The sequence below is a fragment of the Somniosus microcephalus genome, chromosome 3, assembly GCF_052327205.1.
Source record: "Somniosus microcephalus isolate GS21.2 chromosome 3, FLI_Smic_1.0, whole genome shotgun sequence".
In the NCBI taxonomy this organism is placed as follows: Eukaryota; Metazoa; Chordata; class Chondrichthyes; order Squaliformes; family Somniosidae; genus Somniosus; species Somniosus microcephalus.
Window position 1 is genome coordinate 346,086,484 of NC_140989.1, and position 21,318 is coordinate 346,107,801.

Here is a 21,318-nt window from a genome sequence, read left to right on the forward strand (position 1 = left end):
TCTCTATCTACTCTGTCCAGACCCCTCATGATTTTGAACACCTCTATCAAATCTCCTCTCAATCTCTGCTCTAAGAAGAACAACCCCAGCTTCTCCAGTCTATCCACGTAACTGAAGTCCCTCATACCTGGAATCATTCTTGTAAATCTTTTCTGCACCCTCTCTAAGGCCTTCACATCCTTCCTAAAGTGCGGTGCCCAGAATTGGACACAATACTCCAGTTGAGGCCGAATCAGTGTTTTATACAGGTTCATCATAATTTCCACGCTTTTATACTCTATACCTCTATCCATGAAGCCCAGGATCCCCTAAACTTTTTTAACTGCTTTCTCAACCTGTCCTGCCACCTTCAACGATTTGTGCACATATACCCCCAGGTCTCTCTGTTCATGTGCCCCCTTTAAGATTGTACCCTTTAGCTTATTCTCATTCTTTCTACCAAAATGTATCACTTCCATTTTTCTGCGTTAAATTTCATCTGCCACGTGTCCACCCATTCCGCCAGCCTGTCTATGTCCTCTCGAAGACTATCTTCCTCACTGTTCACTATACTTCCCAAGTTTTGTGTCATCTGCAAATTTTGAAATTGTGCCTTGTACACCCACATCCAAGTCATTGATATATAACAAGAAAAGCAGTGGTCCTAGAACCGACCCCTGGGGAACACCACTGTATACCTTCCTCCAGCCGAAAAACAACCGTTCACCACGACTCTGTTTCCTGTCACTTAGCCGATTTCGTATCCATGCGGCCACTGTCCCTTTTATTCCATTGGCTTCAAATTTGCTGGCAAGCCTATTATGTGGCACTTTGTCGAACACCTTTTGGAAATCCATGTACACCACGTCAATCACGTTGCCCTCATCAACCCTCTGTTACCTCATCAAAAAACTTGATCAAGTTGGTTAAACACGATTTGACTTTAACAAATCCGTACTGGCTTTCCTTAATTAATCCACACTTGTCCAAGTGAATGTTAATTTTGTCCCTACCGAGGTTAAACTGACTGGCCTATAGTTGCTGGGTTTATCTTTACACCCTTTTTTGAAAAAGGGTGTAACATTTGCAATTCTCCAGTCCTCGGGTGCCACCCCCATTTCTAAGGAGAATTGGAAGATTACGTCCAGTACCTCCGCGATTTCTTCCTTCACTTCCCTCAGTGCCCTAGGATGCATCCCATCTGGTCCTGGTGACTTAGCTACTTTAAGTACAGCCAGCATTTCTAGTACCTCGTCTTTATCAATTTTTATCCCATCCAGCATCTCCTGTCTGTGGCAGCATCTTCTTCCTTGGTGAAGACAAATGCAAAGTACTCATTTAGTACCTCAGCCATACCATCTGCCTCCATGCGTAGGTCTCCTTTTTGGACCGTAATCGGCCCTACCCCTCCTCTTACTACCTGTTTACTATTTATTTGCCTATAGAAGACTTTTGGATTACCTTTTATGTTAGCTGCCATTCTATTCTCATACCCTCTCTCTGCCCCTCTTACTTTCTTTTCACCACTTCTCTGAATTTTCTATATTTAGCCTGATTCTCAGATGTATTCTCGACTTGACATCTGTCATACGTGCTCTTTTTCTGCTTCATCTTACTCGCTATCTCTTTTGTCACCCAGGGAGCTCTGACTTTAGTTGCCCTACCTTTCCCCCTAGTGAGAATGTACCTCAACTATACACGAACTATTTCCTCTTTAAAGGCAGCCCATTGTTCCACTACAGTTTTGTCTGCCAATCTTTGATTCCAATTTACCCGGGCCAGATCCGTTCTCATCCCACTGAAATTGGCCTTCCTCCAATTAAGTATTTTTCCTCTAGATTGCTTCCTGTCTTTTTCCATAGCTAATCTAAATCTTATGATACTATGATCACTGTTCCCTAAATGTTCACCTACTGACACTTGCTCCACTTGACATGCCTCATTCCCCAGAACCAGATCCAGCAATGCCTCCTTCCTCATTGGGCCAGAAACGTACTGATCAAGAAAGTTCTCCTGAACACACTTCAGAAATGCTGTCCTTTACACTACAGGAAACTCTCTTTTTACCAGCACCTAAATAACCGGAAATCTCTCTTAACCGGCAAAATTCAGGAATAGGTTCAGGTAAGTTTTACTTCATATTAGTGGCCGTGTAACCGGGGTTCCTGGATCTGTGGCCATGTAACCGGGGTTCCTGCACCCGTTGCCATGCAACAGGGACTCCTGGATCTGTGGCCGTGTAACCGGGGTTCCTGGATCTGTGGCCGTGTAACTGGGGTTCCTGCACCTGTTGCCATGCAACAGGGACGCCTGGATCTGTGGCCGTGTACAGGGCTCTCGTACCTTAGTAAGTATACCTCTCTGTAATCCGGACTTTTTGATCAACCGGCACCACGCCGGTCCCGTTGGTGCCGGATAAAAAAGAGTTTCCTGTAATACTATCCCAGTCTATATTAGGATAGTTTAAGTCCCCCATTATCACTACTCTATAGTTCTTGCATCTCTCTGTAATTTCTCTGCAAATTTGCTCCTTCTTATTTTTCCCACTAGTTGGCGGCCTATAGAATACACCTAGTAGTTTAATGGCACCTCTATTATTTCTTAACTCTAGCCATATAGATTCTGTCCTTGACCCCTCCAGGACATCCTCTCTCTCCAGCACTGTAACATTCTCCTTAACCAATGCTGCCACACCACCTCCTATCTTTCCTGAACAACCTATATCCAGGAATATTTCATGCCCAATCCTGCCCTTTTTTGAGCCAGGCCTCCATCATTGCCATGATATCATATTCCCATGTGGCTATTTGCACCTGCAGCTCACCAACCTTGTTTACTATGCTTCGTGCGTTCACATACATACACTGTAAACTTGTCTTAGATCATCCTGTGTTCTCTTAGTCTGACCCCACCTAATACCTTACTATTTCTTATTTTAGTGCTATCCATCTCTCCCAATCCTCTGTGCCCATTGTTTCTTCTTTCTAATGCTACATCCTGGTGCCCACCCCCCTGCCAACTTAGTTTAAACCCTCCACAACAGCACTTGCAAACCTCCCTGTGAGGATATTGGTACCAGCTCTGTTGATGTGCAGCCCGTCCAGCCTGTATAGGTCCCACCTCCCCCAGAACTGGCCCCAATGCCCCAGGAATCTGAAGCCTCCCTCCTGCACCATCTCTCCAGCCATGCATTCATCTGCTCTATCCTCCTATTTCTATACTCATTCGCGCGTGGCACCGGGAGTAATCCAGAGATTACAACCTTTGAGGTCCTGCTTTTTAATCTCTTTCCTAGCTCCCTAAAATCTGCCTGCAGGACCTCATCCCTCTTTTGACCTATGTCGTTGGTACCAATATGGACCACGACCTCTGGCTGTTCACCCTCCCCCCTCAGAATGTTCTGCAGGCACTCAGTGACATCCTTAACCTTGGCACCAGGGAGGCAACATACCATCCTGGAGTCGCGTCTGCAGCCGCAGAAACGCCTGTCTGCTCCCCTAACTATCGAATCTCCTACCACTATTGCTTTCCCTATCTTCCTCCTACCCCCTCAGCACAGCTGAGCCACCCGTTGTGCCGTGGACTTGGCTCTGGCTGTACTCCCCAGAGGAACCATAGCCCTTACCAGTACTCGGAACACAATACTGGTTGGAGAGTGAGATGCACTCGGGGGACTCCTGCACTACCTGCCTGATCCTCTTCTTCTGTCTGGCGGTCACCCATTCCCTCTTTGCCTGCGCACTCCTTAGCTGCGGGGTGACCACCTCCTGAAACATGTTATCCATGTAGCTCTCAGCCTCGCGGATGCACCACAGTGACGCCAGCTGCTGTTCAAGCTCCGAAACCCGGAGCTTGAGCTCCTCCGGCTGACAACACTTCCTGCACACATGGTTGTCCAGGACACGGGAAGCGTCCTGGAGTTCCTACATGGCACAGGATGTGCATTCCGCTGGACCAAGCTGCCCTGCCATGCCTTTATTTATTCGACTGTTAACTAACTTTACAGAAACTTAAGACTGAGATGTATCTAATTCAAGTTATTAATATAATACAGTATTAACAGCTACTAATTTAATATAGTATTAACAGTTACTAATCTCCAAGCTCCTGCTTTATCCCGAACCAGCTATTTAACCCTGGCCCCTAACTTGTAGAGGAAAAAATAACGGCGTGACCTTTACCAACCAATCAGTTACCAACTATCCTGTGACGTCACTCCTTGTGGGGTTTTTTTGGAATCGCCCCTCAGCTCCCTTTATGCTGCTGCTGCCTCCGCTGCCGCTCAAGTCCGCGCTCTCTCCTGGGCCTTCTCCACCCCCTTTTATGCTGCCTCTGCTGCCACTCAAGTCCGCGCTCTGTCCTGGGCCTTCTCCACCCCCCTTTATGCTGTCGCCACTGCCGCTCAAGTCCACGCTCTGTCCTGGGCCTTCTCCACCCCCCTTTATGCTGTCGCTGCTGCCGCTCAAGTCCGCGCTCTGTCCTGGGCCTTCTCCACCTCCCCCTTTATGCTGTCGCCGCTCCCGCTCAGGTCCGCGCTCTGTCCTGGGCCTTCTCCACCTCCCCCTTTATGCTGTCGCCGCTCCCGCTCAGGTCCGCGCTCTGTCCTGGGCCTTCTCCACCTCCCCCTTTATGCTGTCGCCGCTCCCGCTCAGGTCCGCGCTCTGTCCTGGGCCTTCTCCACCTCTCCCTTTATGCTGCTGCCGCTGCCGCCACTCCTGCTCAGGTCCGTGTTCTGGGATGAGGTTAATGTTTCCTTTAAGCTGCGCGGCCACGCAGCGCTCTGAAAGTCCCACGCAGCCCAAAACAAAATTACAGGGAACATTGGCTGGGGTCAGAGGACAGTGAATGGGAAGAAGGTTCTGGAGAGGCTTTGGTATCCAAGAGTTGTTGAAGCTTTGAGATCCTTGACACCTGAAAGGAAGAAAAAAAGTTCTTTTGAGTTTATATTTGTTTTGCATTGATGTTTGTCTTCATATTCATAGTTTTGTAAGAGGAAGACCAATGAGGTAGGGGTGTTGGAGGACATTCAGAAGGTGGTGGAAGGAGTGGGTCAAATGGTTGCTGTGCTGTGGGGAGGGTTTGCTTAGGACTATCTCTCTCAATAACTTGTTGCCTTGCAGCTCTGGCAGCTGGCAGCACTGCTCAGCCTTGGTCTTCCTTATCGTCCTCATCCCCTTCGTCTTGCTCCTCCACTACCTCTTCCTGTGGTGGTTGTAAGGCTTGGCCCCTCTGAATGGCATAGTTGTGTAGCATGTTGCAAACCACTACAAATCTGGAGACTTGCTCGGGGCTTTACTGCATGACTCCGCCGGATTGGTCCAGGCACAGGAACCTTTGAGGACGCCTATGGTTTGATCAATGAGAGCTCTGTTGTGAGTGTGGCTTTCTTTGTATCGGTGCTCCATGTCTATGCCCAAGTTTCTGACAGAAGTCATGAACCAGGTGTAGGGGGATACCCCCTGCCTCTAAGTAGCCAGCCTGATACCCGCTGGTCTGGGTAAAACGTCAATGGCATATTGCACTTGGCGAAATCCAGCGATGTGGGCAAATCCAAAAGAGATCTCCTTTTAATCAGCAGCCTGCATTGGGGAGGCGATGTATTGCTGCCTTTTTGTAAAGAGGGCATCCGTCACCTGCTTGCTGGCCTTATGGACAGCAAACTGACTGATGTTGCTGATGTCACCTGCTGCAGCCTGTGGCATACTTGAGACCACTGTTGCCTTCAGAGCCACAGGTGTGTAGTCTGGTGTTTCTTAATTCCTGCTGTAACAAGTAACAGGTCAGTGACTTACGTACACCTGCTGTAGCGCAGCCTCCTCAGATTGCTCCTCTGTCACGTTGAGGTAAGACATCATGTTCCTGAAAGGCGCACATGCTGTAATGCCTCCTTGGCCCTTGCCTCCTTCGCTGTTGTCTGTGTTGCTGCAGTTGCTCTTGCTGCTGCTGTTGCATGGCAACAAATCACGACATGGGAAGTTAATGTGACTAATAAGAAGTGCGTTCTAGATGCAATACTTTTAATATTTTATAGATAGCTATCTAATATTGTCTGTAGCATTTATCATTACAGTCTGGGGCCTAGTGTGTAGATTTTGCCATAGTACACTTTGGGTAATGTAGTTCCAAAGAAGAGTGACGATTACAACGCATGCAACACACAAACACAAACTTGTATTTATATAGCGCCTTTAACATAGTAAGATGTCCCAAGGCGCTTCACAGGAGTATTATAAGACAAAAAATTTGACACTGAGCCACATAAGGAGAAATTAGGGTAGGTGACCAAAAACTTGGTCAAAGAGGTAGGTTTTAAGGAGCGTCTTAAAGGAGGAGGGAGAGGTAGAGAGGCAGAGGTTTAGGCAGGGAATTCCAGAGCTTGGAGCCTAGGCAACAGAAGGCACTGCCACCAGTGATTGAGCGATTATAATCAGGGATGCTCAAGTGGGCAGAATTAGAGGAATGCAGATATCTCTGGGTGGGGGGAGGTTGTGGAGCTGGAGGAGATTACAGAGATAGGGAGGGGCGAGGCCATGGAGGGATTTGAAAACAAGGATGAGAATTTTGAAAATGAGGCATTGCTTAACCGGGAGCCATTGTAGGTCAGCGAGCACAGGGGTGATGGGCGAACGGGACTTGGTGCGAGTTAGGACACGTGCAGCCGAGTTTTGGACGACCTCAAGTTTACGTAGGATAGAATGTTGGAGGCCAGCCAAGAGTGCGTTGGAATAGTCAAGTCTAGAGGTAACAAAGGCATGGATGAGGGTTTCAGCAGCGGATGCGCTGAGGCAAGGGCGGAGACGGGTGATGTTACGGAGGTGGAAATAGGCGGTCATTGTTATGCCGTGGATATTTGGTCGGAAGCTCATTTCAGGGTCAAATATGACAGCAAGGTTGTGAACACTGGTTCAGCCTCAGACAGATGTTAGGGAGAGGAATGGATTCAGTGGCTAGGGAACAGAGTTTGTGGCGGGGACCGAAAACAATGGCTTCGCTCTTCCCAATATTTAATTGGAGAAAATTTCTGCTCATCCAGAACAGGATGTCGGACAAGCAGTCTGACAATTTAGAGACCGTGGAGGGGTCGAGAGAAGTGGTGAGGTAGAGCTGGGTGTCGTCAGCATACATGTGGAAACTGACGCTGTGTTTTCAGCTGATGTCGCCAAGGGGTAGCATGTAGATGAGAAATAGAAGGGGGCCAAGGATAGATCCTTGGGGGACACCAGAGGTAACAATGCGAGAGCGGGAAGAGAAGCTGTTGCAGGTGATTCTCTGGCTACGATTAGATAGATTAGAATGGAACCAGGCGAGTGCAGTCCCACCTAGCTGGACGACGGTGGAGAGGCGTTGGAGAAGGATGGAATGGTCAACCGTGTCAAAGGCTGCAGACAGGTCAAGAAGGACGAGGAGGGATAGTTTATACACACACACACATACACAAGGTTTCTAACTCAAGCCTCTGGCTTCAGACAAATCTATGTGGGTGAAACTTCATACATTTCTAACACTAAATTACCTAAAGTTTAGTAAATATTTTTAGCATTGTGTAATTTTTTTTGTTACATTTTAAATGTTTGTAGCCCTATGCCCTCATTTCGGCAAAATGCTGATATTGTCTTCCTTACTGGTAAATGAGCGATTTTAGGTTTAAGGGAAAGAAATGAGGGGCTGGATTTTGCGGAGGGTCAGCGAGTGCGATCGGTGGCGGGTCGGCTGGGAAAGTTTTTTTCCCCAGCGGGTCGAGACCCAGCTGTGACCCGACACCATGTGCCTTTACCAAATGTCATGTCTGTCAGCAGTCTCGACACGCAGCAGCGGGGGAGGCACTTAACAATGGTTTTTTCCCCAGCTTTTTGAATTTGACAGGTTGCCCACCGGTTTCCCGCTGTGCCTAGACCTCGTCTTTTAAGCTGAGGCGGGAGGTCAGTGGCCATTGAATCAGCTGATGAGTTGACAGCTGCAAATGTCAAGTCAAAGCTCCCAGCTGATTGAGAAATGTTCCCTTTACCACTAGCTTCTCTAAACTACATTTCCACTATAGATTCAGAATGCTGCAAGTCTTTTACACAAGTTTCCATCCAGTCTGACCTCATTACCTCTCCCACCATTGACAGATCGCTTCTGTCATCTCTACTTCCCCTGCTATCTATTCCATCAGTATGGGTGTCCTTGAAACTCTCTCACCTTGGTCCTCAGAATCCCACCACAATCAGCCCCCACACCAACAACAACACCAACCTTCTCCGCAATTAACTGATGCTGCACAGGGCATCAGCACCCGAGCACGTTGCTGCCAGGGATGGCCTCACCATGGCCAGATTTACTTCACTTGACGCTGTACACCCTGGCTGCCACATGATGCACCAGGTTGGCACCACCCCACACCAACACCATAAAGCATCCCTACAATGCCCAAGCCATTCTTTTCACACTCCTCACCATTGTGGGGGGTACCGTTATGTCTCACCATTCACTGCAACTCACTAAGCCACATCCAAAGGTGCACACAAATCTGTCCAAGAATGCAAAGTGTTGAAAATAAAGGTTTCAATGTTTGACACCACATTAACAGAAACTTTACATGAACATTGCATAAAACACCCAAGTGCTTACCCTTGTGTGTTGTTAGTTGGTATGATTGCACTAGGATGAGGGTGAGTGTGAGGGGTGGCTAGCGAGATGGGGATGTGATAATGTAGATAGAGAGGGCTGGGTGGAGGTGCAAGGTAAGTTGCTGTGCGAAGGATGTGCAGGAGTAGGGTAGGGAAGGCAGAGTGATGGGGATGTGATGAGTGGCACAGCAGGATGAGGTTGAGTCTGGCTTTGTACTAACGTTTCGTAATCTACTGACATCATTGAAACGTTTGCGGCACTACACCCAGGTCCTCCTGATCACATCCCTGCTTGTGCCCTCCTCTGCAATCTGCAACCAGGCTTTGTTGATCTCCTAGGGAGGTCTCTTCTGCCCATGGGAAGGGAAGAGAACCTCCATGCGTGCTGTGACTCCCTCCATAAGCATATGGAGGGAGTCATGGGAGAGCCTGGGTGCAGCCGTGCACCTCTGTGCAGTCATTGTCAGTGTTTGCAGCACCTCAGTGCTGTAGAACACTGACAGCAGAAATGTCAAAATAAAGTTGACCATGGTCCCTTTAAGGCTGATAACGTGACATCACGAGACCCGCTAGGCGGGCTTAACAAGCCCAATCAGGGGTAATTCATTTCGGAGGCCGGGATGGAGACATCAGCGGGGTGGGGACCCGCCACCGACGTCGCCTGCCACGGACCCGCCCGGAGCATTTGGTCAGTTTTCTGCTGCTTGTTCATTTCTCAATAGTATTTTTGCTCCTTTTCAATTTGCTCACACTTAGCCAATCAGATATGAGTAACAGCAGATAATCAGTTATTTGAGCCAATCATGTTTTCTACTCTGCGGATATAGGCAATGCTTTTTAGGTATGATGCCTGAGATGTTCCACTTTTGAGGTGTGAAGCCTCTGAGATCACACTTTCAGATGTGATGCATTAGAAAAGTGTGATGCAGTGAACAAAGCACTTGATGCAAGACTTTTTGAATTTGTGCATTTTTAGAAGATGTGATTTCTAAAAGCCTCCCTTTGTTTCAAGGAGTACTGTTTGTTTTAATGTAGTATGTCTGTAGTCCATTGTAGTTCATATGGTCTGCTGTTTACACCAGAAAATGGAGCAAAGCAAAATGGGAATAGACTGAGTAAAAAGGGGGCAGACTTGGAGAAAGATGTTCCAGTAGTGGTATGAGATCCATAAACCACTGCTGGTAAACTTGTGTGTACTGTAAATATATTTAAAAAGGAAAACTATGGGTGTGGTTATGTTTATAAAGTTGGCTAAAGATACTCTGCTACTCAGGAAGTTATGGAAAGATTTGCAGGGAGTTGCTGGAAGCTTTGGGTGTTTGCTAAATAAGTTTGGCGGTCGTAAAGATGTGACAAAATATCTAACCACAAATTACAGTTTTCCCTAAAATTCAAACTGAAGTTGTTTTTCAAACATACTACTCATGCTTGTGACTTAGATTGCACACATCTGAACAAAAACTGCAGGAAGTTTGTTTCCTTAAAACAAAACTTGATGAGATCAAAGGACTAAAAGCAAAAACTTTCAACAGAAGCCTTCCTGCAACAGGAAAAAAAATCTCTCAGTTTACTTATTCTGTGCAGTTTTGACTGGTGTTAACATTTGTAAGCGAGGTGCTAAATTAGGATTTTGGCAACGGCTTTTGTGATCCACCAGAGCTCTTTAATAATGGTTCACTGCAAAGTAATGAAATTCATTTGGGCATATAAACTTCTCTTATGTAGTTTACGAGGGGTAAGTTGGTTATGAAGGCAAGTATTTAGGAATTTGTGGTATACTTCGAGTTTTATTCCAAAGTTCAAAGTTTGCTCTTTCTGTGGGGGAGGTGGGAAGGGGAAGGAACTGAAGCGTTGGATTGTAGTTGCCGGCTCCTGGGGAAGTGAGGTCTTTACAGTGATTTTATTTTATACAGGTTTATAGAACCTGAAGAATTTTTTTCTCCTACAGCATTGCCATTTTTTCTGTAACGATTGTACTAAGATGATTGCATTATAGCTCCTTCAAAGGAAGTTAATTAAAGAGTACTTGGTTATGGCTTATTTACATTACTGTTCACCCATTAGTGTGTTCAGTGGCACAGGAAACTGGTGCCTTGACAAGATTGCAGTCCCAAATTCAGTATGACAGAAGTTCCAAGTGGATCTGAGCATTTTGTTTATGCTTGGATGAAGAATGATTTGGTGCATTTTGTCCACGGATTTTGTTATAGCTGTGTTGGTATGATCCACTTGGCAGTTATATATTCTCTTTTTTTGTTGGGTTGTGTCATTCACAGAATCTATTTATAAAATTACAGTAAACCAGTTTTGTAGGTGCATATTTAAAGTTGAAAATGCTTCAGTGCTCATTTCGTTGGTATACATTCATTGAGGTAATGCTGATTAGTTAATCTTTACTGTATATTCATGGAGTGAATGCTAATATCTACCTTGTACTGTTGTACTGAACTATAATTTCCCCCTCAGGTGCAAACTACAATGAAGTAAATGAAGACAAAAGAGAGCATTTCAGTGAAATATTTGCTTCTATTGACACTTTGGCGTTTACATTTGGTAATGTGTAAGTAACACAACTTTGTGTAGGTTTGACCTTCCTTCTCTAACCTGTGTGCCTATTATGGGTATTTTAGGCTAAAACAATATTGATGATGATAAAGCTGAACTAATGCACAATTATGTCTCTGCAGCAGTAGCTCAAAGTATGTTTTAAAAAAAAATTAAATTAGAGTGAAAAATCGTATTGGATCAGTCTTCTCATTGAACAGTTCAGTGTGTTTCTTCCTCCTCTTCTCATCCCCACTCCCTTCAATTTTTTTTTCTCCTGTAATTTCTAATTCTTGCTGGGATGTAGTTCTACTGGCATTAATATCCCTCCAATAGTTTGCCCAAGTATAGCGTGAGCTTACACAGTGAATGTTAGCAGGCTATTCAGCTATTGCAGCCAAGCCCAATCCTGTTCTCAGCCTACATCTGCATATGAGCACTTTTACAGCTGGTCACTGGTTAGCGATCAGGAATGAGAGCCCCAACTGATCTTTTTTTAACCCGTCCTTGTGTCTCACCAATTGTAGTACTCTAATTGCTATCGAGGTTGAAATCTAAAACTAATTCAACACAGACTGCAAAAATTAACCTGGGACCTTCTGATCAGTGAGGTTTAGTGCAGAGTTTGGGACTTTTATCCACTACACTGTCAGGGCAACTGCATTTATGTGTTTAATTTATTGTTTTAAAAATGCATTTTTAAGAGGGTTCAATGTTAAAGGTGACATTTTTGTGTACTTTTTATTTTCTAGAGCTACTAGCACTTTTTTTGAAGTACATTTTTTATGAGCTACTATATGAGATTAATGAAAAAGATTGAGCTTGGCATATTTTCTTAAGAATATCACAATTTGCATTTGTCGTGAAGAGTAAAGCAAATGTTATAAGCAGCTCTTCAAGGGTCAAATAATTTTTTTTGGAAGGATATCCTCACTTTCATTTTGATTTCATATATGCTTTTTATAACTGTCAAGTAAGATTGTTGCTTTACCATATCCTGTTTATAACCACAAATTTAAAATGACTGTCATGTAACAAGTCGCCTGGTAGCTTAGAGCTGTGGTTAAACCGGACAGAATATGAGCAGTGTACTTTTAAAATTTCCAATTACTAAAAAAAAAACACTCTGGTTTTGTAAATGTATTTAGTTTCAAAAGTAGTATCTAGATTGCCATTATTGTCACTTGGTTTATGTAAAGTGTTAGCGCTATTGTTCACTGAGTATGTGCCACTCTTAATTCGTAACCTGAAATTGCTTCCAAAACTGTCTCTACCTGGTATGAGTATTTTACTCTAGTATTGTATTGCTCAAATTGTTCTCCTGACAATGTAAGTTTGACAACCCAAGTTTGGAATGACCAAAACCATATACTGAATTTTGCACCCCCCACATCTCCATTGTGTTTTATTTTAACAATGCTTTCTGGCTTAGAGAAGTTAAGTTTGGGAATATGGGGGTGTCTGAAATATTTGAAAAGTAACACTGATGCTGAACAGTTCAGCTGAAAATATAAAAGGGTATATTTTAAGGGTGATGCATAAAACGCAATATTTAAAAAGGAGCATGGATAAAATTGAGTCACAAGTATTTTTCTCTTGTGTATTGCTTAGCAAGATGCATTATGTAGTTGTATAAATTACTGACTTTTTCAGCAGAAAGGGAATAAAGGAAATTGAAAGCTTAAAGAAATACTGAAAATATAACTGTTAATCTTTGAAATCAACCAATTCTGACTTGCAGCATTTCAGACTTCCTCATGGGAGACGTGGACTACAGTTCATCTATGGGACTCCCACTGAATGGGAGAAGCCGCGTAAGTTCACAAAAAAATTACACTAACTAGAATTCACAATTGTTACAGGATGTGATGCTGACATTAGTTTGCTAAACCAATATTAGCGTGTTTACAGAATCATAGAAGGAGGGCACTTGGCCATCTTGCCTGTACCAGTTCTTTGAAAGAGCTATTCAATTAGTCTGACTCCCCTGCTCTTTCCCCATAGCCCTGCAGTTTTCTCCTCTTCAAGTATTTATCCAATTCTCTTTTGAAAGTTACTATTGAATCTGCTTCCACGACACTTTCAGGTAGTGCATTCCAGATCATAATAACTTGCTGTGTAAAAAAAAAAAAATTCTCCACACCTCACCTTAAATTACCTTAAATCTGTGTCCTCTGGTTACCTGAAAACAGTTTCTCCTTATTTATTTCATCAACAACAACAGCCCTTCATGATTTTGAACGTCTAGGTTAAATCGCCCCATAACCTTCTCTGCTCTAAGGAGAACAATCCCAGCTTCGCTAGGCAACGTCCAGAGATGATTGGAGCGTGATTGGTCTGATGATTAGGAAACACTTTCAAATGTTTGTGTGTTTGTTGCACTCTACTTCCATAAACATGCACTTTCTATGAATGCTTTTTGCACCTGCAATCCAAAAGATGCGTATATGCATATTGGGTATGCTGAATACATAATGCTGCCTGAGCATTTATTAGGATGAGCCATGTCCATTGTTTACATCACACTGATATATAAACTAAAATTAGATTCAGTTTTTTCTGGTTTGGTATCGTTTTTACATACTCATTTACATACTATTTATATGTCATATGCCTGTTACAGGCAGGCTTGAGGAGAACTATTATTAAATAAGCTACAGCTGTTAAAAGAAAACAAATTTTATTTAAAAATTCCCTGCTGACAGATGGTTCCAATGATTTGGAACTTCACATTTCAAATATGAAGCGCTCCTTCCCTAGTAATACCTGTTCCAGCCCTGTAAAATTAGTGATGATTAATTTGTTTCTTTTTTAATTTAAAAGTCTTATGAAAACCTGTCTGTGGGATCAGGAGGATCAGTTCAGGAAAAGGATGACTTACAAGGTACAAATAAGTTAAATCTAATTATATTCTAAGAAGTTTTATTATATTAGAAATTTTCAGTTTGCTTTTATGATCCTAGGATAAACTTATCATTGCCTTTTTTTATTTGGGGTCTACCAATGTCCACCGTAAGCTGCACTGCCTCCTGCGTGGCCTGCCTCCCCCAATGCGCAGCCCATTCAAATTTTTGCGCATGCACGGTATCTACAATAGAAAAGCCAGTGAGTGGCCTGTGCGGGACCTTGCAAATGACCGCACAGCCATGCCGCATAGCGGGAAAATTGCTATCAAGTTCTTCGTGCATGAGCTCGATTCCAGTTTATTTCTTTTCTCCTACTCTTTTCCTCCCACCTCTTCAGGGTTCAGTTCAATAAGACCAGCTTCAACCATCAGGTGAGAAAAAGAGTGGTGTACAGTCAAATACAAATTCATTACGAGCTTGTATGGCTGCAGAAAGCTGCTGGAGTTGTTGCCTTGGAGCCTTCTGCAACCGTCTCCAGTTCTGGTTACCTAGTTGTGACCCAAGACTCCAGTGCCTGGATCAGAACCAGGTGACCAGTGTCTGTTACTGAGATTATCCTGAGCACAACAACAGCACCTGCATCATATTTCATCTTGAGTCCAGTGGCTGTAACCCAGAGCTCAAGCGTGAGTAGCATCCTGGATCAAATGGATCTTTCCACCTGCTAGGATTTTGTTCTGTCATTCTCTCTTTTTGTCACCTGATCTTTGCCCACCATGCAGTTGACAGACAAAATCATATGGAACAAATTACTGTACTGCAACCCACAACAATCTCATCCAGGACATGTGAACCATACTGGATACTGTAGGATTTTGATGGGCCCCATTTAACCACAACCTGATGGTGGTTTAGGTGCAAGTATACCAAATACACCAAGATGTCAAAGCTGAGCGAAGCTTGGATCAAGGAGTTGTATACACAAGCCCATTCTAGATGTGGATAGTTTCCTATCAGGTTCAGGCATTAATTTGTTTACAGTCCACCCAAATGAATTTGCACACATCACCACCAATGTATATACTATTGGCAGGTTGGAAAACATTTTGCATCAGTCTTCCATGGTGTTCTGAAGACAAATGTTAATATCCAAGTGTTGCTTCATGTGGTTTAGGATCTCTTGAGTTTCCTCAGACTGGCAATGAAGAATGGTGAGGTCGCTATTTGCAGGCAAGAAAATATTGAAGCAAGTTTAATTTGCTCATATATCACCATTAAGGCATTCGCTGTATTGAGACTTGCCATAAGCAGACCCAGTGCCCAGCCTTGGATTTCAAGGGCCCATAGACGGATAGTTTTATTTTCTCTTCAAACAGTTTGGTCAAGGTACAAAACGTCCCCTTCAAGGATTAGGGGAGCAAGAACCCAGAATGAGGAAGTCTGCTGCTCCCTCAGCCTCCCAGTGACTTCATGCCACTGTGCCCTTCAAATGCAAGTGAAGAGTCACATTTGATCATTCCACAGAGAGTGAATGGACAGGATGAACAGTAAGGGAAGACTGGGCAGGGCATGGTCTGAGACTAACATTTATTTAAGCATTGCTGAGCCTGAATGAAACACAGTTTAAAATAAACCCAATTCAGGAATATATCTTGTGCTGGAGCCTGGGGAAAAAATGATATTTGTGCACCAGAAAGTTACGTATCTTGGCCCTCCCTCCCAAACAGCATTGTGGGAGTACCTTCACCACAAGGACTGCAGCGGTTCAAGAAAGCAGCTCACCACCACCACCTGTGTCAGCTGTGGCTCAGTTGGTAGCACACTTGCCTCTGAGTCAGAAGGTTGTGGGTTCAAGTCCCACATAAAGCTAGGCTGACACTCCAGTGCAGTGCTGAGCGAGTGCTGCACTGTCGGAGGTGCCATTTTTCGGATGAGATGTAAAAGATCCGAAGGCACTATTTCGAAGAGGAGCAGGGGAGTTGTCCCCGGTGTCCTGGCCAATATTTATCCCTCAATCCACAGAACAAAAACAGATTATCTGGGCATTAGCACATTGCTTTTGTGAGAGCTTGCTGTGCGCAAATTGGCTGCCGCGTTTCCCACATTACAACAGTGACTACACTCCATTGGCTGTAAAGCGCTTTGCGACGTCCGGTAATCATGAAAGGCGCTATATAAATGCAAGTCTTTCTTTAAAAATGGAAACTATACATTGCAGGTTAGGGGATCAACACAGATAAGTGTTTTAAGATTTAGGTGTCACCTTGGCTCAGTGGTAGCACTCAGAGTCAGAAGGTTGTGGGTTCAAGCACCACTCCAGAGACTTGAGCACATAACCTTGGCTGATGCTTGAGCAGTACTGAAGGAGTGCTGTCCTGTCAGAGGTGCTGTATTTTGGATGAAACATTAAACCGAGGCCCCGTCTGCCCCCTCAGGTAGACATAAAAGATCCCATAGCAGAGGCGTTCTCTTGGTACCCTAGCCAACATTTATGCTTAACCAACACCATTAAAGCAGATTAATTGGGCACTTATCTGTTTGTGTGACCTTGCTGTCTGCAAATTGACAGCCACATCTTGAGATCATGAAAGGCACTATATAAATTCAAGTTCTTTCTTTAAGACATACAATGACTGATGTGTATTACTGCATCGGTGAAGCAATCATAGCAAGATACACTGGATAACGTTTTCTTCCTCCTACCACCACCAGGTGTCAGCCAGTATGCAGTTGTTCAATAATTTTCTAAGTGATGGCTTGGCTGAAAACAAACCTATTGAGTTGGTTAGATAAGTTTGGCTAAAGTAACGAGTAGCTTTGGAATACTGAATCAGTTAGTACAGATCACCACAATGCTATTACAAATACGGCATTTTTGGTGGATAGAACAATGAAGTATAAAACATCTAGTACTAGAAACTTCAAAAAAATGTTTATGTCCAATACTAAGCAATAAATTCTGCATTTAATTAAGTTATACATTATAAGGAGATGACTCATCTAGCAACTTTACTGTACAGTTGTATTATGTTTGCATCCTGAGCAGCCAAAGACTGTAAAGAAACATTTTACACTGCCAGTGATTCAGAAGACATTAATTTGCAAATGTTTTCCTTCCAGCTCCATCCTCTTCCCTTCCCTATCCCTACAGTACCACCACATTATTTAGCGTCAACTTACATTAAGGTATATTTCAAGCTCACAGTAGCTTTTCAGTCCAGACATTGTGGATGTCAGCTTGTTGCTGGAACTTGATTCATGTCTCATCCTCATTCGCTTATGTTTCACTTCCTGTTTTCAGGGGCTCTCCGAGCCGAAGAAGTTGACAATATGTTACTTAAAAATGACAGTGGGATAGAGTCAGCTCTAATGTACGCAAAAACTTGGTCAAAATATACCAAAGATATTCTGGCCTGGTTGGAAAAACGGCTCAATATGGGTGAGTTCTTCACGGCGCTGTCTTACCTTATTTGTCAAAATAATTTTAAATCTGTTGCCTGGATTATGCTACAGTATCTATGTTCTATATTGCCTCTCTTTATTCTTCCTACCAAAGCGTATCATTTCACACTTCTCTGCATTAAATTTCATCTGCCATGTGTCTGTCCACTTAACCAGTCTGTCTATGTCCTCCTGAAGTCTGTTACTATCTCCTCACTGTTTACTACATTTCTGACTTTTGTGTTATCTGCCAACTTTGAAATTATGTCCTGTATACCCAAGTCCAGGTCACTAATGTATATCAAAAAGAGCAGTGGTCCCAACACTGACCCCTAGGGGACACCACGGCACATTTCCCTCCAGCCTGTCCCTTAGCCAATTTTGTATTCACGCAGCCACTGTCCCTTTAATTCCATGGGCTTCAATTTTGCTAATCAGTCTCTTATATGATACTTTCTCAAACACCTTTTGAAAGTCCATATACACAGCATCATCCGCCTACTCCTGCTCCTATTTTTCTATGTTTCTAACTGAATCAAGTTAGTCAAACACGATTTGCCTTTAACAAATCTGTGCTAGCTTTCATTTATTAGCCCATACTTTTCCAAGTACCAATTAATTTTGTCCCAGATTATTCTCTCCAAAAGTTTACCCGCCACTGACGTTAGGCTGACTGACCTGTAGTTGTCAGATTTATCCCTCTCTCCTTTTTTGAGCAGGGTGTAACATTTGCAATCCTGCAGTCCTCTGGCATATCTAAGGAGGATTGGAAGATTTTGGCCGGAGCCTCTGCAATTTCCACCCTTGTTTCCCTCAGCAACCTAGTATGCTTCCCATCCGGACCATCTACTTTGAGCGCTGCCAGCCTTTTTTATCGTCTCCACAATGACTGTGCGGTGGTCACTGCTACCAATGCTGTCATGGACAGATGCATCTGCGACAGGTAGATTGGTGAGGACGAGGTCAAGTAGGTTTATCCCTCTTGTCCCTGTCGCAGGTCCAGACTGTCAGGGCGAGGCTGGTTCTGGACCCAAGTGCAGACAGACGAGGCGAGAAGCAGGTATGCAGTCTTAAATAAAAGTACTTTACTAGAATCACACAGGTAAACAGTTACAAACATAGGCGCTCAAGACAAGCTACCACTAGGCAATGGCTTGTCAAGACTGAGCACAGAGGGAAGAAACCACAGAACTTAAATACAAGCATAAGCCTGATAAAAGGCAGTTAAGTAAACTAGTAACAATTTAGCAAAGGGAAACAAACAAGTGAAGGTGCCATCTAGGGGTTACTAAGGGAACTAACCAGCACCCTCACACAGACTGGAAGCTATGTCCTTCAGGGCTCGGTCAGTAGTGGTGCTACCCATCCACTCTTGGTGATGGACATTGAAGTCCCCCACCCAGAGTACATTCCATAGAAACATAGAAGATAGGAGCAGGAGTAGGCCATTCGGCCCCTCGAGCCTGCTCCGCCATTCAATGCGATCATGGCTGATCATCCAAATTCAATACCCGGTCTCTGCTTTCTCCCCATACCCCTTGATCCCTTTAACCTTAAGAAATATATCCAACTCCTTCTTGAATATATTTAATGAACTGGCCTCCACCGCCTTCTGTGGTAGAGAATTCCACAGGTTCACCACTCTCTGGGTGAAGAAATTCCTCCTCATTTCCGTCCTAAATGGCCTACCCTTTATCCTTAGACTGCGTCCCCTGGTTCTGGACTCCCCGACCATCGGGAACATCCTTCCTGCATCTAGTCTGTCCAGGCCTGTCAGAATTTTATAAGTTTCAATGAGATCACCTCTCATTCTTCTAAACTCCAGCGAGTACAAGCCCAATCGACCCAATCTCTCCTCATACGTCATTCCTGTCATCCCAGGTATCAGCCTGGTGAATCTTCGCTGCACTCCTTCCATGGCAAGAACATCCTTCCTCAGATAAGGTGACCAAAACTGCACACAATACTCAAGGTGTGGTCTCACCAAGGCCCTGTACAACTGCAGCAAGACATCCTTGTTCCTGTACTCAAACCCTCTCGCTACGAAGGCCAACATACCATTTGCCTTCTTAACCGCCTGCTGCACCTGCATGCTTACCTTCAGCGACTGGTGCACAAGGACACCCAGGTCTCGTTGCACTTCCCCTTCTCCCAATCTATTGCCATTTAGATAAGGCACATGGGATTGGGGGCAAGGTATTGACTTAGATAGAGAACTGGTTGGTGGACAGAAAGCAAAGAGTTGGAATAAACGGGTCGTTTTCCGAGTGGCAGGCAGTGACTAGTGGGGTACCGCAAGGATCGGTCCGAGGACCCCAGCTGGTCACAATATATATCAATGATCTGGACGAGGGTATTGGATGTAATATCTCCAAATTTGCAGACGACACAAAGCTGGGTGGGAGGGTATGCTGTGAGGAGGATGTTGTGAAACTCCAGTACGATTTGGACAGGTTGGGTGATTGGGCAGAAACATGGCAAATGCACTATAATGTGGATAAATGTGAGGTTATCCACTTTGGTGGCAAAAACAGGAAGGCAGATTATTATTTGAATGGCAATAGATTGGGAGAAGGGGAAGTGCAAAGAGACCTGGGTGTCCTTGTGCACCAGTCGCTGAAGGTAAGCATGCAGGTGCAGCAGGCGGTTAAGAAGGCAAGTGTTACGTTGGCCTTCGTTACAAGAGGGTTCGAGTACAGGAACAAGGATGTCTTGCTACAGTTGTACAGGGCCTTGGTGAGACCGCACCTTGAGTATTGTGTGCAGTTTTGGTTGCCTTACCTGAGGAAGGACGTTCTTGCTATGGAAGGAGTGCAGCGAAGATTCACCAGGCTGATACCTGGGATGGCAGGAATGACATATGAGGAGAGATTGTGTCGATTGGGCTTATACTCACTGGAGTTTAGAAGATTGAGAGGGGATCTCATAGAAACCTATAAAATTCTGTCAGGCCTGGACAGACTAGATGCAGGAAGAATGTTTCTGATGGCCGGGGAGTCCAGAACCAGGGGTCATAGTCTAAGGATAAGGGGTAAGCCATTTAGGACTGAGATGAGGAGGAATTTCTTCACCCAGAGAGTGGTGAACTTGTGGAATTCTCTACCACAGAGGGCGGTGGAGGCCAGTTCATTAAATATATTCAAGAAAGAGTTGGATATATTTCTTAAAGCTAAAGGGATCAAGGGATATGGGGAGAAGGCAGGGACAGGGTACTGAATTTGGATGATCAGCCATGATCTCATTGAATAGCGGAGCAGGCTTGAAGGGCCGAATGGCCTACTCCTGCTCCTATCTTCTATGTTTCTATAATAATCTGCCTTCCTGTTTTTGCCACCAAAGTGGATAACCTCACATTTATCCACATTATATTGCATCTGTCATGTTTCTGCCCAATCACCCAACATGTCCAAATCATCCTGGAGTTTCTCGACATCCTCCTCACAGCACACACACCCACCCAGCTTTGTGTCGTCTGCAAATTTGGAGATACTACATCTAGTTCCCTTGTCTAGATCATTAATATATATTGTGAATAGCTGGGGTCCAAGGACCGATCCCTGCGGTACCCCACTAGTCACTGCCTGCCACTCGGAAAAAGACCCGTTTATTCCAACTCTTTGCTTTCTGTCTGCCAACCAGTTCTCTATCCAAGTCAATACCTTGCCCCCAATCCCATGTGCCTTAACTTTACACGCTAATCTCTTATGCGGGACCTTATCGAAGGCCTTCTGACAGTCCAGATACACCACATCCACTGGTTCTCCCTTATCTATTTTACCAGTTACATCCTCAAAAAATTCCAGTAGATTAATCAAGCACGATTTACCTTTTGTGAATCCATGTTGACTTTGTCCGATCCTGTCACTGTTTTCCAAGTGCTCTGTTATTACATCTTTTAT

The 21,318-nt window shown here is 44.4% G+C and overlaps 1 protein-coding gene across 1 annotated transcript in view; it reads left to right on the forward strand.

Moving 5' to 3' along the window:
• LOC147122310 (rho GTPase-activating protein 29-like) overlaps positions 1–21,318 on the forward strand; it is a 121,078-nt gene that overhangs the window by 57,887 nt on the left and 41,873 nt on the right. The window contains exons 4-7 of the mRNA XM_085983292.1: positions 11,055–11,148; positions 12,874–12,946; positions 13,956–14,016; positions 17,280–17,417. Of these exons, the coding sequence (XP_085839418.1) occupies positions 11,055–11,148; positions 12,874–12,946; positions 13,956–14,016; positions 17,280–17,417 (366 nt within the window). The remainder of the gene's footprint in view (positions 1–11,054; positions 11,149–12,873; positions 12,947–13,955; positions 14,017–17,279; positions 17,418–21,318) is intronic.